This window comes from Andrographis paniculata, unplaced genomic scaffold (genome assembly GCF_009805555.1).
Source record: "Andrographis paniculata isolate CXL003 unplaced genomic scaffold, ASM980555v1 Contig57END, whole genome shotgun sequence".
Lineage (NCBI taxonomy): Eukaryota > Viridiplantae > Streptophyta > Magnoliopsida > Lamiales > Acanthaceae > Andrographis > Andrographis paniculata.
Window position 1 is genome coordinate 870,026 of NW_026137592.1, and position 16,772 is coordinate 886,797.

The 16,772-nt window shown below is 33.7% G+C and overlaps 4 protein-coding genes across 6 annotated transcripts; 2 read left to right on the top strand and 2 right to left on the bottom strand.

Annotated features, from left to right (window-relative positions):
* Positions 1 to 146: 146 nt before the first annotated feature.
* On the top strand, positions 147 to 2,327 carry LOC127256999 (uncharacterized). The gene is made up of 5 exons (XM_051283249.1): positions 147 to 573; positions 1,173 to 1,311; positions 1,477 to 1,508; positions 1,771 to 1,857; positions 1,949 to 2,327. Exons 1-5 carry the CDS (start codon positions 316 to 318, stop codon positions 2,072 to 2,074), a joined length of 642 nt encoding a protein of 213 aa, XP_051139206.1. The 5' UTR covers positions 147 to 315; the 3' UTR covers positions 2,075 to 2,327.
* LOC127256996 (PHD finger protein EHD3) lies at positions 2,243 to 6,624 on the bottom strand. Of its 3 annotated transcripts, none has more exons than XM_051283245.1 (7): positions 6,545 to 6,624; positions 6,084 to 6,322; positions 4,169 to 4,372; positions 3,701 to 4,006; positions 3,525 to 3,614; positions 3,404 to 3,448; positions 2,243 to 3,336 (listed from the first exon to the last, which is right to left on the bottom strand). In XM_051283245.1, the coding sequence occupies exons 2-7, from the start codon at positions 6,318 to 6,320 to the stop codon at positions 2,473 to 2,475; spliced, it is 1,746 nt and encodes a 581-aa protein (XP_051139202.1). In that variant the 5' UTR covers positions 6,321 to 6,322; positions 6,545 to 6,624; the 3' UTR covers positions 2,243 to 2,472. The 3 variants fall into 3 exon arrangements, with proteins under 3 accessions (XP_051139202.1, XP_051139201.1, XP_051139203.1); XM_051283244.1 differs by having other exon boundaries at positions 6,084 to 6,370; XM_051283246.1 differs by lacking the exon at positions 6,545 to 6,624 and having other exon boundaries at positions 2,243 to 3,309; positions 6,084 to 6,369.
* Positions 6,625 to 8,779: 2,155 nt separating this feature from the next.
* LOC127256997 (BTB/POZ domain-containing protein At4g08455) lies at positions 8,780 to 10,319 on the top strand. The gene is made up of 2 exons (XM_051283247.1): positions 8,780 to 9,328; positions 9,484 to 10,319. The coding sequence occupies exons 1-2, from the start codon at positions 8,918 to 8,920 to the stop codon at positions 9,949 to 9,951; spliced, it is 879 nt and encodes a 292-aa protein (XP_051139204.1). The 5' UTR covers positions 8,780 to 8,917; the 3' UTR covers positions 9,952 to 10,319.
* A 984-nt stretch (positions 10,320 to 11,303) lies between these two features.
* LOC127257000 (probable calcium-binding protein CML44) lies at positions 11,304 to 11,952 on the bottom strand. Its single transcript, XM_051283250.1, has one exon. It carries the CDS (start codon positions 11,853 to 11,855, stop codon positions 11,397 to 11,399), a length of 459 nt encoding a protein of 152 aa, XP_051139207.1. The 5' UTR covers positions 11,856 to 11,952; the 3' UTR covers positions 11,304 to 11,396.
* Positions 11,953 to 16,772: the final 4,820 nt, after the last annotated feature.

The window sequence follows — 16,772 nt, forward strand, 5'->3', positions numbered from 1 at the left end:
GAAGAAGAAGAAGATTATCTTATAGCCAATCCAAAGAATCTATAGCTAATTATGTCGATCTATGTATTCTGTTTCCTTCGATTTCGCCTTCCCCAAATTGATTAATTTAGCCACAGATCCAACACAGACCAGACCAGTTCATGTGTTAATAGTGATTAGCGAAGGCAATTTGACTGACTACGGAAAAATAATTGACTATAAATTTGATATTTACAGCTCCGAAGCAATTTGTAGGGAAAAATCGGAGGGGAGGAGAGGAGAAAGCTCTGTGTAAGCCGCAACCGAAACGAAGCAATCCTCGAAGAATTTGACAAGATGAAGATGACATGGAAGAAGACCCCTAACGACAGCAAAAGCAAGACGAAGAAACGCCCCATCGCGTTTAATCCTAGCCTTCCCTTCGAAGATCCTAATTCGATTTCGAATTCGAAATCCGAGACGAGTAGTAGCGCTGCAGCAGAGTCGCTTGGAGAAGACGACGTCGAGAAGAAACCCTCGGTGATGATTTCTGACGATGAAGAAATGAAGGCTCTTGCTCTAGACTTTGAAGCTCAAGGCAATAGCCTCGCTGAGGTACGTTTTTTAATTCTTTTTGTTTTTTTTCTTTTTCGATCTTCTTGGTGGTGTTTATGGCGAAGGATTAGGGTTTTTCTGCTGTACTGTGGTTTGGTGATGATGATGATGATGTATAGTGAGATTACTCCATTTACAGAAATTCATCGAATGTGTTAGGAAGTGATCTTTGGGGTCAGTTCGACACTGCAATTTCTTGATCCTACTCTGCTAAACATTTAGGGAAGATTGCACTAAACATACATATTTATGAATTTCTTGAAGAAACACTGCCAAACTTGGTAGGGAAGATTGTATTAAATATCTATTGCTTGAATAATTTCTGGTGAAAATCTTTTGTAGGTTGAGATAATTAGTAGAGTTGATTGTTGCTTGCATAAATGCATGTGTCAAGAAATTTCCTCTCAGTTTACGTAGAGGTTTTTCAGGGTTTTCAAAATCGTAATCTGGTATTTTGATATGATATTTGTTTGAAAAAATTAATGCTAATGAATAGTGTAAGAAGTATAAAAAATGTGTAGGTAAACGGAACCTTTGTGTATGGTGATGGAGTTTAGATTAGTTGTGTTAGTTATTCATTTGGATCTTCTTTTCTGAAGGAGGGAAAATACCGGGAGGCGCTAGGGAAGTGGGAGAGCGCGGCCACTTTGATGCCCGAACGAGCTGTATTGCACGAACAAAAAGCCCAGGTTTTACTCGAGCTTGGCGAAGCCTGGAGTGCTTTGAAGTCTGCGACTCGTGAGTCCTCTTTTCCTGTTCTTTTATTGCCTACAAGACGCAGAATTGTTTTATCATGTTTTCGTAATCTGCTGGAGTTCATCTCTTACACATTATCATTTCATGATTGATTCCTTTTTTGTATTTCTTGAAATGTTAAACTTGTTCTGTGTTCTATCTTCGTAGGAGCTACTGAATTGGAACCGACATGGGCTGAGGTATTTATGTTTAGAGTTTTTCCTTGCTGTATGAATCTGCCCTTTCGGAGTATTCTTTTCCTAAATTGCAATGAAGGCATTGTTATCTTTTCATCATTTGCTTGCTTGACGACGAGTATTTGATTTAAATCCACATATGTTGCAATTCCTCGAGTAGAATTCAGAGTAGGAGTCCATAGATTGCTAAGAAAATTGTTGTATGGTGTTTGAAAATTTTCAACTTTGTCCAAATATGTTGCGTGCGATTCTGACGTATATATAGGCCTGGATTACGCTTGGTAGAGCTCAGTTAAACTTTGGGGAGCCCGACATTGCAGTCGAAAGTTTCGACAAAGCATTAGCCATTAAGGTAGGTAGCAGCAACCCTAGACTAAGTACTTTTCATTGTTTGCCTTATACATTTGCATCATTAATCACGTATTATTCGTTGTCGTTTTCAGCCAGATTCTGTGGAGGCGAAGGATGACCGGCTGAGCGCCGTACAGCTAGTGAAGAGGCGAAAACAGCTGCACTCGACAGGTTTGAGTTCAAACGAAAGCCGTTTTACCGTTGGCAATAAAGGCTAAAAAAAGCTCAATGTTTAACGATGACGATGCTGTGTTTGTCGACATTTCTACTTCTAGCTACAGTGTGGAAATATTTATAAACAGGTAAGAAACTTGTTGGCCAAATATAGTGACAGAAAGGATAATACACAAAAAACCACAGGTCAGTGTACGTTGGCCATTCCTAGAAAACAAGAAATGCTATTGACTTAATTCAGGCATTTGCTGTAATGTCTCATTTTACAACAAAAACATATAAAGATATGCATACAAATTCTAACAGTTTTCAGAATATTACCTGTTTGAAGTGATCAGGTGGGCTCTAACAGCAGAAGCAGAATTGGCTCCTCTGCCGAAATGGCGAAATCAAAATCAAAGCCGAAACCGAAAAATCCGAGGTTAGTCTTCCTCCCCTTACGCTAGTTCATTCCCATCGCGGCGAGATTCTCTTCGTAATTAAGTGTTTTCGCCGCATTCAAAAGCATGTCGACGCCGCCAGATTTGTCCAGGGCGTCGTCTGTTTTCACCTTCCCTTCTGCGCCTCTCCTTTTATACCTATTCTGCATAATCTCATACGAATGCTTCGCTTTTCTAATGCGCTTGATTGCGGCGTCGCATTTCCTGCAAAACCATTTCCCTTTAGGCACTTCAAGCTGCGCCGGCTGCATACAGTAGATATGGTAGGCATGGTCGCAGCCGTCGCATAGAACAATGTGCTCGTCGTCTCTGTCGTAGAGGCAAGTCCTACACAGACAAGACGGACAGTACCAGCAATGCGCGTGCGATTGCAGCTCTTTACTCGTCAAGCATTTCACATGGTAGAACTTGTGAAGGCAGAAGGAATGGCCGCATATCATGTAGTCCTCGTTGTTCCCAACCAGAGTTCGACAAATCTTGCAATGCTGAAACCTTTCGTCGTCGCCTTCGCTATTGGCTAAATCTTTCGAACTCTCGTCTACTGGGACTTCGCCGTTCATAGGTTCGTCTTCTCGTGTGCCGTCGTGGTGGGATTCAGAAGCGTTCAATCTCTCGCAAGGTACGCAGTTTTCGTGTGGCGATCCGATTCCCTTTGCAGTGCAGTTTGCGCAGAACCAGCTTCTCGTCGGGATTTCTTTAACAGCAGGCTCGATACAGGAGATATGGTACATCTCCTCGCAGGAATCGCACACTAGACCGTTTCCGCCGTCTGATTTCTCCCCGCACTGCCTGCACGTATGAACTTCGCCGAGTTCGTTGTCCTCGATTAAGTCTGCCGTCTGAATGTCAGATTCTCGCGAATAGCACTGTAATTAGAAATAGTCGCATCATATTGCAGGTTAAAAGTTACGACCGAGTAGGAAAAAAGGTTACCTCATTTCTAACATCCTCAAAAACGACATGTCCCGTGCTCTCTAACTGCATAGACCCGAGCAAATAAGGTTTAAGAAGACAATAGCCGCAGATAATCGTATTTTTTAAGGCAATTCATTACCTGTCCGCGAAAAGAAGACATCGTTTTATCCGACAGGCATTTTGAGAGGGATATCATATCAGTGCCGACTTCTCGAAGCCTTGTCCATATCTGTGAAAGGAGTATCGATTAGAAGTAAACCACACTCTCAACAAATTATGGCTTCCGAAGAACAAATGCACGAAGAAGAAAAGTACCTCTTGCATATCTGAATAAAATTGCATAGGCGAATTTTCGTAGGCTTTCTCCTTCATTCTTGAATTAATGCAACTCAAATCCAGTAGCTTATCAGCCTTGATTCCATTTCCAAGAAGTAAACTACATAATCTGGCAAAATTTTCGGACATAATAATCTCGAGAAAGGTTCCCTGACAGAGTTCTGTGATTGTCTCGTGATTCATATGGACACCCCTACTGCAATTGTTGGAATTTTCGAGACCATTACATAGAGACCCGTTATCGATGGTGCCTTTGCTTCCAGCTTCACAAGCAAGATCAGATTCCTGTGTAGGAAAAGCCATATTATTGATTTAAATATCGACTAAGTTCAGAATGATAATGCAGGTTGCAGAAAGGCAGAGATACGATTGATGGTGATATTAACTCGAACAAGACAAGAAGAAAGCGAAGGTTGATGCTACTCATAAATGATCTATAATACATACTTTGGCAATAGGTCCGCTACTGCTTCCTGGATGAAATGCGAGGGCGTCTTGGATCCGTTTTTTCAAACTACATTCAATTTCAATCGATTGACATATTTGCTCCAGAACAACATTTCTTTGGCTCTTGAGCGAACAATCATCAGAAGAGTTTGTATGACAATGTAGCATTTTCTTGTTAGCTTGATCAGATGAGTTCTTCGTTGACTACAAAATCAAATAATGCAGTGTCAATACAGTCACCGGCAATCAGATTTAAAACTCAAAAGAAACAAAAAGCGAATAAAATCAAGCAGATTCCAGAAAAATATTTCCAAGATCTTTAGGTAACATCGTGTGAGACACATACTATCTACAGGAAGTCAGAAACAGGCATGGATTGAAATGGCATCATAAAAATTGGCCTACCAAAGAATCTGAACAGTTTCGGATTCCAAAATTTCGAACTCAGAAAATACAACAACTGATCTAGTTAAAGGCAGTGTCAAATAAGCAAGTCTTTTAAGTGAGAGAGTATAACAAGAAACCATAGCTAGAGATGGAGGAATATAACAAGAAGTAAGTTTGAAATGAATATAAACGACTAATCAATATGAAACAGCCAACAGTGTAATAGTGATTACAATTCACATCTAACAGGTTATGGACACATATGTTAAAACCCAAAAAAAATTGAATACTCGAGTCTTTAGCTTAAAATCAATGCTTAAAATTGAATACGTTCGAAAGTTCTGTAGTTTAAAAAAGGGAAAAAAGTGATGCTATACAACTTACTACAAAAAATTTCATCACTATCTGGCACCAACTGCAGACATTCACTATATCCTAGAAATGTTACAATTCAACACGAAAGAAAAGATTGTCATTCATGTTCAAGATCTAACCACCCTCTACACTACCCACTTTTCTCATATAGCCATCAGCCCATCACTAAAACTAAAGATATGCACAAATAACTTTGGGTAATGCGTAATACCAAACAATGAATGCATCATATAGCTGTTTCAAGTATTGAAGTATTGTCCTTTTAACTTCACCAGAGGCACCTCAGGTTTTAATTATCATATTGAGGATGTTGAGATTGATTAATAGGGTGTGAATAACACCACAAAGTGCTACTTATTGTAAAAAAGTACAAACATGAGCTTAATAAAATGTACGAACTAAGATTTCAAAGATTGACCATAGGGCAGAAGGGTATGCATGATTACATGCTGTGGGACATAAATCAATCACAAGAAGGTAAAATTACAATAGAATCATATGTCAGTGTATTATCATTCTCCCCTCATATTGACATACATATATTCAAAACTATTGCTTACAAAGGCAGCAGGAGCTTGGCAGTAATTTTTTGTCTTGTTGAGGTTCATGCTTTTATCTGCTGCTTAAATTACGGGAAAAAAACAATAAGAAAATTAAAACAAAGCACTTCTCCACCACCTTAGCAAACTAAAGCTAGCAAAGGTCTTTTGCCGGATATGTTTAGATCGCCTACCAAGCAGTAACCTTATATTTCACCAGATTCTGATATGTAACATTTTATTTGAGCAGGGAAAAGTAACCTAATGCAATGGTTTGCACATTCGTCGGTTGAACTCACAAAATTTGACTTTAAATATCCCACACACCCACTACACTACCCAATGTGCAATAATTTCTGTATGTGACAGTCTATGATATATTCCAGATAACTCTTCTCTTTTTGTTAAGAAATCATCAAAAAACTCATTTGCCCAACACAAAAATCACTGTGTTCTGCAAACTGCAGTCTCTAGTCTAACCTACAGTTCTATAGAAACAACTGATAACTAAACATGAGTTGTTCAATGCAGATGAATTCATCTTCCCATTTGACAGACATCGACAAGCAATAATTATTGAAAACTGTGCATTTCCATACAATAAATCACCGTACCTTTTTGATAGGTTTTGTCGCAGTACCATCTGAAACCATTCCATCTTCCTCAACTTTCTCAGCCTTACAATTCTTCCGCCTCTTGTATGTAAGCATAGAATCTCCGAACTTCGAGGAACCAGTTTCTACATCCATATTGCCATTTTCCTTTGCAGCATCAGAGATGGACATCACAACTCCGCTCCTCACATAACTTCCACCGCCAAAAGCATCGGTTTCCTTATCTTCCCCGCTCATTCCTATACTTCAATTCAGCACACCGAAGAATTTAACACCACTACCGCGACCTAAAATCGCACCAATACGTATCCAGCTATCAAATTAACTCCCAATTATCAAATGCATACAAAAATAAGAGTCCACCAAATTAAGAACCGAAACTTTCCTCAAGGAAAACCAAAAAGACTACATACTTGAAGGTAATCATACACGAACTGCAGCAATTTGGTAAAGAATCTTACCTGTTCAAATTTGAAACCCTAGTTAGAGGAGAGTCCGGTGGGGGTTGCAAGAAGAGGGGCTTTTGAAAATTTTCAAAACTGAGAGGGGTTTTCCTTCTTTTCTATTCTTTATTTAATTTTATTTTTAGAATTTCTTATGACACGACACGTGGCGGATTCTTATTGATTCGATATTTTACCATGAGTTTGTATTAATTCAATAAATATACTAATCTGTTAATATAAGTAATTATTATTCCATTTTTTATTTTAATTGTTTCACTAAATTTATATAATACAAATTTTGGGGATGCTTTATTTTCATAAAATTAAATTAAAGAGAAATGGTAACAAATTGATTTTTCTTATCACTAAAACATAAAATTCATGTAGATATATGTCCGAAGAATCTATTTAGGGTGTATTTCTTTGGAAGTTTGGATTTTGAGTCGTGATTTGAATAAAATAAAAGTTGTATATGATGTGATATAAAATATTTTGAATATAAAATTGATTTTCATACTAATATATAAAAAATTAAAAAAATAAGTATTTGATATGATATTTTTTAAGAAAATTTTTTGAATGAATAATAAATTTTTGTCAACATCCCTTGAACAAACAGTGTATTAGCAAAATAATTGATAAAGAATATAGTGAATTGGAGTAGTTTAATATATAAGTATTGATATTTTTAATTAGTGAATTTATTTTATTTTATTTTATTTGGATTTGATATTTTATTTGAGTTGTGATTAAAATGTGTATAATATATATATATATTTGAAAAAGTTAAATAGTTAAAGTAACAAACATAATAATAAAAGAAATTGTAAAATAAATAGAATTTTAATTTTTAATTCTCTAGGGTATATATATTTGTGAGAGAAGCGAAAAAAATATATATATTTAATTTTTAAGACCAAACAAAAATGTAAAATTATTCCAAATTTTTATTCAAATTTCCCTTTACAAAATTGTGTTTATTTAGTTAGTTGCAGTTGTTTTTAGTATGAGAAAATATTGTTTTATGGTAGAAGGTAAAAAAAATATTTGGTGAATATAAAAATAATATTTTAGGTAGAATTTGTTATTATTTTAAATATATATATATATTTTTATAATATTTATTGGGAATCAATTTCGTATACATTATTTTTGTGACAAACAACCTTTTTATTCATAAACAATTTTATAATTTATATATTTATTATTCCTATACTTATCATAGTATTATATTTTTATTAATTATTTAATATATATATTTCTTTTCAATTTATTTTTACATGCCTTAATTTTTAAAATTTTGCCCATGAAATCAAACAAGCACAATTTTTATAAAAAATTTGAATATTATTCTTAAAACAAAATTTGTTGTTACATACAAGTTTTGTCTGAAATTTAAGAATATATAATAATGATTTGAAATTAATTTGAAATATAATATTAATTTAAATTTTTATTTAAATATAGTAATATTTTCATATTATATATTTACGGAATAAATAATAATTTTTACTAATAATTATATACATTTAATAGTGATTTATTTGATTTTAGTTTAAATTTTATTTTAAATAATAAAATGATATAATATTTTATAAAACAAATTAATACTCTCTCCCGATAGTGATTCATTTTGTTAAGAACATAATATTTTTATTTTAGTTAGTATAGATTAATAAATTATTAATAATATTTTATATGAGTGATGTTGATAGAATTTTAAATATTTTAATAATTATATCTTAGTAAAATATATGTATATATTTTTATATACTACAAATGAATAAAAAAAATATATTTATTTAATTAATGTAAATTAATTTTAAAAAAATAAAGAATTTTAAAAATAAATAATGTAAATTAATTTTAAAAAAATAAAAATATTTGTTAATTAAAATGTTAAAATTTTATTAAATTAATTATATTTGTTAAATATATTTAAAAAAAAAATAATAATATGTGGGTCGAAATAAAAAGATTATATATTTTTATTATACACAACGGTATTAAATGAATATTATCGATTTTGGTTGGAAATAATAAAAAAACAATACCTAAAATATTTTATTGAATATATTATGCATAGGCCGTACCTTTTCTATATCGCACGCGTGGGAGGTAATATAAAAAGCGTCAAGGTGTGGGACTGTATATAAGTATATTCTCTACAATTTCAACTGAAGTCGCAAAAAATTATTCAACTGAAAGTAACGCTTTATGCGTCAAAGTTGCACTTAAGAAGGAAAAAGGAGTGGGTGTGCTACGTCAGCGGTGTTCGTGAAAGGAAAAACTTAACGAAAAGCATCGCAAGGCACCGGAGAGAGAGAGAGAGAGAGAGAGAGAGAGAGAGAGAGAGAGAGAAGGGTATAAAGACTGCCGACAGGGACAATGCGGCGGAGCCAGCAGCACAGGCGGCGGTTCTCGTCGGATTCCGACGTGGATTTCGAGGACGACGACGACGACTTGGAGGACGACCTGGAGGATGAGCCTTCTGCGGCGCGGCGGCGGCGTGGGAAAATGAAGTGTCTGTCGTGCAAAGAGGATTACGGCGACGTCGACGCCGGGACGTGCCGCGAGTGCTACGAGGAGGCAGGGGAGACGGAGGAGGAGCTCAAACGGGAGATCGATGAACTCAAGGCGAAAGTCAACTTTCTTCGACTGCTTTGCGTGGGGCAGAATATCGCTACCAAGCCGAGCACGCCTTGCTTTTCTGACGTCGTTTTGGTGGCTTCTGGTTCTTCTGATTTGACTGATTTGCAGTGCAATTCGCCTTCAATCCCAGCACATCGCGCTGTTCTGGTATCGTAAACCCTAGTTTCAATTCGATTACAAGTATGGCACTCTTAGAATAGCAATTTCCTTTTCGAATCATAGTCATTTGACATATAAAGTGTAGTTTATGATTTCTTGATAATGTGCTAATTCCGAGATTTTTAATCATGATTAACAAATAGATAAGTCGATCCCCGGTGTTCAGGGCGATGCTCGAAAATGAGATGGAAGAAAGCATCAGTGGAACGATCAAGATCAGTGATGTATCGTATGATGCCCTTAGAGCATTTGTCAACTATTTGTATACTGCAGAGGCCTCCCTAGACGAGCACATGGCTTGTGATCTTCTAGTTTTGGCAGAGAAATACCAAGTGAAGCATCTCAAAACTTACTGTGAGAAGTATCTGATGTCTAAACTGAATTGGGAGAATTCGCTCCCATACTACGCATTTGCTCATCAGCACGGTGCGAAAAGTTTACTAGATGCAGCCTTGTCATTGATCATGGACAACATGGACAAGCTCAGTAAGCGGGAGGAATACATGGAGCTTGTGGAGAAGGATCCTCGTGTGGTGGTAGAGATTTATGAAGCTTATCTTGCAAAGCAGGTGAACACTGCTGCAAGTAAGGATCCAGTTGCAAAGACGTAGAACAAGGAATGCAAGGGTGGAGTCATGTGGGTTTGTGTCTTATTAATAAGATATCTTAGTTTGGATGTGAATGAGTCTCTGTTAGTATAGGCAGCTTTTAAGAGATTCTTGGTTAAGTGCTTGATGCAACTTTGTGTTCTTGAGACTGCTCCTTTGCCTTTTAAAAGTGCATTGAACTAATCCATGGTGTCTGACCATGAAAATTACTTGGCTACTGAGTTTACCCTTTGTATGATCGGTTCTTCGCCGAGGAATTGTAGCAGCACTCTTGTCTGTTACCTGGGAAAATGTTTACTTGAGATACTTGAGAAATGACCTGTTATCTAAATACCTTCTCCCGTCAGGATAGAGGGATATATTCATTATCAGTTGGTTGTTAAGGTTGTACACTAAGATCGGCCTCCCTGGTTTCTGACTAAGCTTGCTGTTGAAGTGGTTAACATCAGAATGAAATAATTCCATTACTTAAGATTTGCTTGAGATCCTATGCATCATTTTAGTTTGCCAGTTCTCTCCAATTTCACTGGCACTTAAAAGTATGTGCTTTAGTTTCATATTAGTTTAATTATCCTCTTGCATTCTCTCCCACAACCCTAATTTGGACAAGGCAATCTGGATTTCTTCACAAGAGACGAATCCATTGTTGTTCATTCAGAAATATTAATTTCCTGTCCTTCCCCATTGATCATCAGGGCTTGGTAACATGCACTTTGGCACAGGAAAGAAGGGACAGTGAGAGCACGGCGTGAATGGGGGTTGAACTGTCTTGTTATTTGCTTATAGATGATTCTTGCCAGGTATTGAATTTATACCAGGCACAGGTGAGGATTGTCATTGCTTTTAACTTTTACAAATCTTTACAGATTATACACTAATGCAGAGGAGGCATCGGAGGTTGAGGTCTACACATGAAGGTTGCAGGATGTTTCTGGAAGAGATGCCAAATCAGAAGACTCTTCTTGTAAGTTAATGATATTTGATGCAGTTTTATGTAGTCTAAGTCAAATGATATCCGTTGCAGTTACATGTGTTTTTAAGTGAATGATATTCAATGCAGTAATATGTGTTTTGCAGTATGTGTTTTTATCTGTTTCAGCTAAAGTTTGACGAGTTTGAATTATGATTCTTACCTGTGTATAAACTTTATATGTTTAGATATATTTTAGAAGTGATTTAGTGTTTAGTGAGCAGCAAAAAATTTAATAAAAAGTGTTGGATGTGATGAACATGGGTGTTGAATGTGATGTTTTTGAACTAATAATATGTATTTTTACGTGATACTTTATACGAATAATTGGTTTTGAATGCGAAGCTTCTTAGAGCTAGTTATTTTGAAGAATAGGACGAAAAGGTAGTTGAAAACATAGTTATTATTTAATTGCATGGGAATATTACTGAAACAACAAACATAGGAAAACATAGCATAGTGCAGTTATAACAAGTGTTCAAGCTGACATCATATTCTTGAACTCTTCGAAATCAAGCAGTCCATCTGAATTGACATCGTACATGCCAATCATACTCTTGCAGTCCCTCCCACAGGATTCATCCCACAGGCCCAACTTGGAGAGTGCCGCTTGGAGTTCTTCACTGGAAATGAATCCATCATCATTGAGGTCGAAGACCCGGAAAGCCTTTCTGAGATCCCCCTCCAAGATTCCATCTTTCTCTTCTATTTCACATTTGCCATTGTTTCCATCAATCACCAGAGTCTGATAGAAGAACAGGAAGTCGAGGGGGTCGAGGGTATCCTTGCCTATCAAGAGCTTGAGCTCATTTCGAGTGGCACAAACGCCGATCTTCTCAAGAAGCCACATGAGCTCTTCCAAGCTCACGAGGCCATCGCCATTCTTGTCTAACTGGTTGAAGATTGCGTGCAGGTGAAGTGTGCTGAGGGGAGACATTTTTTTCGGAACAGGAAAAAAGGGTACATAAAACCGAAGGAAGTTTCTACCATCGAAGTATGTTGCTTATGGATCATTCTTGGTGGTTAGTCTTCCATACGAGCACCTATATATAGGCAGCCAACATTCTTGCTAATCTATGATTTTCTCCTTAATTGTACTTGCACGTACAAAATTATAATCCAATCGAATGCTGACACATCTCCTTGATGTACACAGGTGGACATTGCAGGAAGCTTCCTGGAAGAGAAGCGAAACAATGTAAGCTCTTGCTAATCATTTCATCCACAAAATTGCTTTCTATAGATATGTGTGATGCTCATTTAAATCATTGATATCGACTCATTTAAATCATTGACATCGACGGTGGAAGCTTCTGTGAACTTGTTACTTTTGTCTCCATTCCCCAGTTGATCATGTGTGTGGTTCATGTCGACTTTAAAATGGACCACTGTTGCATTATGGGATTACGTCAACATGAGGCTAGGACATGATTTAGTTCATAATTAACTTACCCTGCTAGATATTGTGCTAATTTTTCTGGATGAAATGCTCGTAGGTGACGTTTTATAGTAAGTGGAAAATTTTGAAGTAGCTTTGCATATATGGCTTAGATTCAAATGTGTGGTAAAAAGATTTACTGTACCATTGTTTAGGATGCTGACACCCAACTTGCTAAGTATGCAACAATTTGTGGATGTTTACGTATGATTTAGGGTAAATAGATATCCTTTTCGAATATTCTCTAGGAAATCGACTTGATGTTGTTGTTTTTACGGTTGTTATGAGCTAGCTCGATTCGGTTAATTTCTTTAAAGGTCATCCATTTTACGACAAATCGAAGCTCAAGTATAGACACACTAATAAGTTCTTGGTTAGGATTATAGAGGACGAGAGCATGCTCAAATCTAAGAGAATTGTTTGGAAATTATATGATGCTTTTTTACATGATATTGAACTGTTAGAATTAGAAGGATGTAACAGAATGTGATTTATATATATATATATATATGTCTGCATCAAGGTGATTTATATATATATATATATATGTCTGCATCAAGGTGATTTTGGGAAGGATTCATTTAAGAGGAAGACATGTGAGCACGGAAATCTGTTGTCGTCATGTCGCAATAATTGGGTGTACAATACAATATCAGTGCATTATTTGTGGGTGGGTATGTGTTTGGAAAGTGATTTTGGTATTTTATTTATTTTTTTATGACATGATTTTGGTATTTTGGGTATACTAATAGATGTTTTTAATTGAAAATATACATTTGATGCAATAATTTGAATAGGAAAAAAAATATAACAAATGACCTCTTGATCACGGGTCTAGTTCCACACCATTATACCATTAGTTACGGGTCTAGAAAAAAATATCTTTAATAATATGGTTTGTTTGTTTCAAACAAAAAATACTAGCATTTAATTTATAGAGGGTTAGGCTTTGTTTGTTAAGTGTTTTGATTTGAATTTTTCTTTTATGTGGGTACATAAAATTGTGTCACTAATATAAAAAATAATATTTTATGTTAGAATGTTACGATACTTTTTGATAAAAATATACTACTTTCTCTGTCAATTAAAAATGTATCGGTGAAAATAATTATTTTATAATATAAATAATTATATATTAAAGTTATTAATTAGTTTAATTAAAATAAAAAAAAATTAAAATTTTTAAAATAAGATTAAAGTGTATGAATTATTTTTAAAAAAGTGACAACGGCATGTAGGTGGGGCATGGTAGGGGACGGTGGGAGTATTATGTTTTTTTATATAAAATATAAAACTATTAAAATGTATTTAAATTCAAATTAAAAAATTCAAATAACCAAACAAACTTATATTTTGTTTAGATAAAAATTTTGAAAGAAGTGAAATTTTTAAATATTTGAGAATAGTAAAAAGTTATTTGATATGATATCTTGTGTGAGTCGCGGAAGTTGTTAGGACGAAAAAAGTGAGTGGCAGACACCAATCCCGTCAAGTTATCGATCGAGCTCTGGCCGTTGCCATTTGGAGCTCAAAGCTAGCTAGCTACCTCTTCGGGTTGGCTCTCGCGACATTATTATATGGTCGATCGAGCTCGCAGGCTGCAGGAAGCTTCGTGGAAGATCTGAAGGCAAATTTATACATTAAGATTTGTCTGTCGAGTGGTACGTTGTTTTTTTAGATGAGATGCAATTTTGATAAATAAAAGCAATCAAGAAGGTCGGTAGGGATTAATGTTTTGTTTGGTTTGATCATTGATACCATACGGAGGAGTATTATTTATTTATTTATTTATTACTATATATATATTGGATTCGGAAATTTCGTCGAACTTTCATCGACTTTGTCTCTATCCACTTCACATGAGGAGGAATCTCACACTATTTATGCTCTCTTTACTCTTTTCGAAAGATAAATTTATTTTATCATTTTCGGTTGTTAGTTATACAAAGTAACAAATTTCATTTTTAAGAAGTATAAACCACACAAGATAACTAGTTACTTTGATGAATTTAATATATTATATAACAACAATATTTAATATACTTCCTCCGTCTCATAACTAGATATTCATTTGTTGTTTTTTATACGTAGTTTTAAAAACATTAGTATTATATTGGAATATAGTAGGAATAAAGTAGAAATGGCTAAAATAACTTTATTAGTGTGTGATATAAATGTAATGACATTTGTGTAATATATTGTAAGTTGTAAAAATATTTATAATGTTAGGTAGATAGTACAGTTACTTAAAAAAAAATGAAATAGATACTTTGTTATGGGACGGACAAAAATGAAAAAAATAGATATTTTGTTATGAGACGGAAGGAGTATTATATAACGACAAGTAGTACATGATATAAGCCAATTTTTTAATAATTTCTTTCATGATATTCTTTATTTTTATTTTTTACTTATTTTATTTTAGTATTAAAATACTATTATTTTTTAATATTTGTGTTTGTTTGAATAGACTTACATAAGTTTGTTAGACGGAAAAAAATATATATTACTGTGCTAATATATATTCCTTTCATATGGCTAAATTATGCCATTTTATTTAGGCACATAAATTTTAAAAAATAATATTTTAATATAAAAATAAAGAAAGTCAAGTATGAAATATTATAAGAAAATTATTAAAAAATTGATAAATGTAAATGCAATAAGTAAAAAAATAATGATAAACTAGTTTTATTTGTTAAAATGGATAGACTTGTTGAATTGTGCATAAATTTAATACACAATTTGATATGATTATAACGAACAAAAGGAATTTTTTAAAAAATAATACTTGTTTTGTTTCGATTTCAAATTACTTATTATTATTATTATTATTCAATTTGTCCGCTCATAAACTATAAATATTTTTATTTTGGTTTGTAGATTATAAAATAATTATTTAAAAAATACTCTATTTATATACTACAATTAAAATACTCTTTCTGTTCCATTTGAAAGGTTGTTATTTTCCATTTTCGTCCGTCCCAAAACAAGGTTACCGTTTCCTAATTTAGTAATTGTACTACCTACCTAACATAATAAATACCCTTCTAACTTACACTATATTACACAAATATCATTACTTTTATATTACACAATACTAGTAGGGGTATTTTCGTCCTTTACTATACAATCCATTATAATACTAGAGTATTATTATTTTTTTTTTATAATTTTCAAAGTATTTTATTTTTATTTTACAAAATAATATTTAATTAAAAAATAATTTTAATCTAAAACACAAATTAAACAACCCCTGAAACCTTATTATTGGACCGAATATGGTCAACCAATTAATACAACAAAGACGATTATCCAAAAAAGATTCAGAACCTGTAAAGCTGTGTCCAGAAGTTTCAAGAATAGCTGCTCTTGTAAATTACCTCGAAAATGCACCTCGTACCTGTTAAACTTTATTTTTTTCCTTTTCTAACTAAAATCAACAAATTTAATAATAGAAAATCTAATAAAAAAATAATTAAATAAACAGACTCTCGTGTGGCTGCCTCACTTTTCCTCTATAAGTAACGAATCATTCCCGCCACCTTTCATATATTCATACATATAAGTCTCCGTTGCAATACTTATTATTATTTTTATATATAGGGCGTTTGTTTTCTTTGATTTTATATATTTTTTTCAAATTTAATTACATCAATATTATATAATTATTTATAAAAATATTTTAGATCATAAAATTTTATATTTAATTAGTGTTTAGATCAAAATCAAAATATAAAAATATAATCCTAAAAAATAACAGATAAGGTGCGGATCAAATCAGCATATTGATTTGATCGAGTAAGCTTATCATATAAAAGTAATCAGCTATAAGAATATTATATGCTAATATAACATATGTTATATCATAAATATGCTATAATTGTATATAATATATACTGAATACTATATTGATTCAATATATATATAGGTCAATAAATCTATTTTATCCTCCGGAATTTAACAATATATTTTAAAAATAAATTATTACAATAATTCAAACCTATTAAATATTTGTTATCCCGGCAGTTCGCCTAGTTTAACTTGTTTTATGAAATCTAATTTGCAAGTTATTGGATTCTATCGAAAATTTACTCAGAACGCACTATTCGAATAATGACCGCAAAATTTCATATTATTAATTGTTGGGATATGAAGCCTAATTATATTCTAAAATGTAGGGATATGATTTGGATATTATAGTTTAGATTTTAGAGATATGATTTGGATATTATTGTCAAGGCTTATGATATAAATATCATGTATTCTCACTTTAATATGTGCCTGCGTAGTAAAATTTCTGGCTTGGCAGCGCCCCCAAACGTAGATCATCGTGATCGAACTGGATTACCAAATTCTTGTGTTCTTTTGTCTTTGTTGTCTCGTTTTGATTTCCTGGAATTTCCGTAACATTAA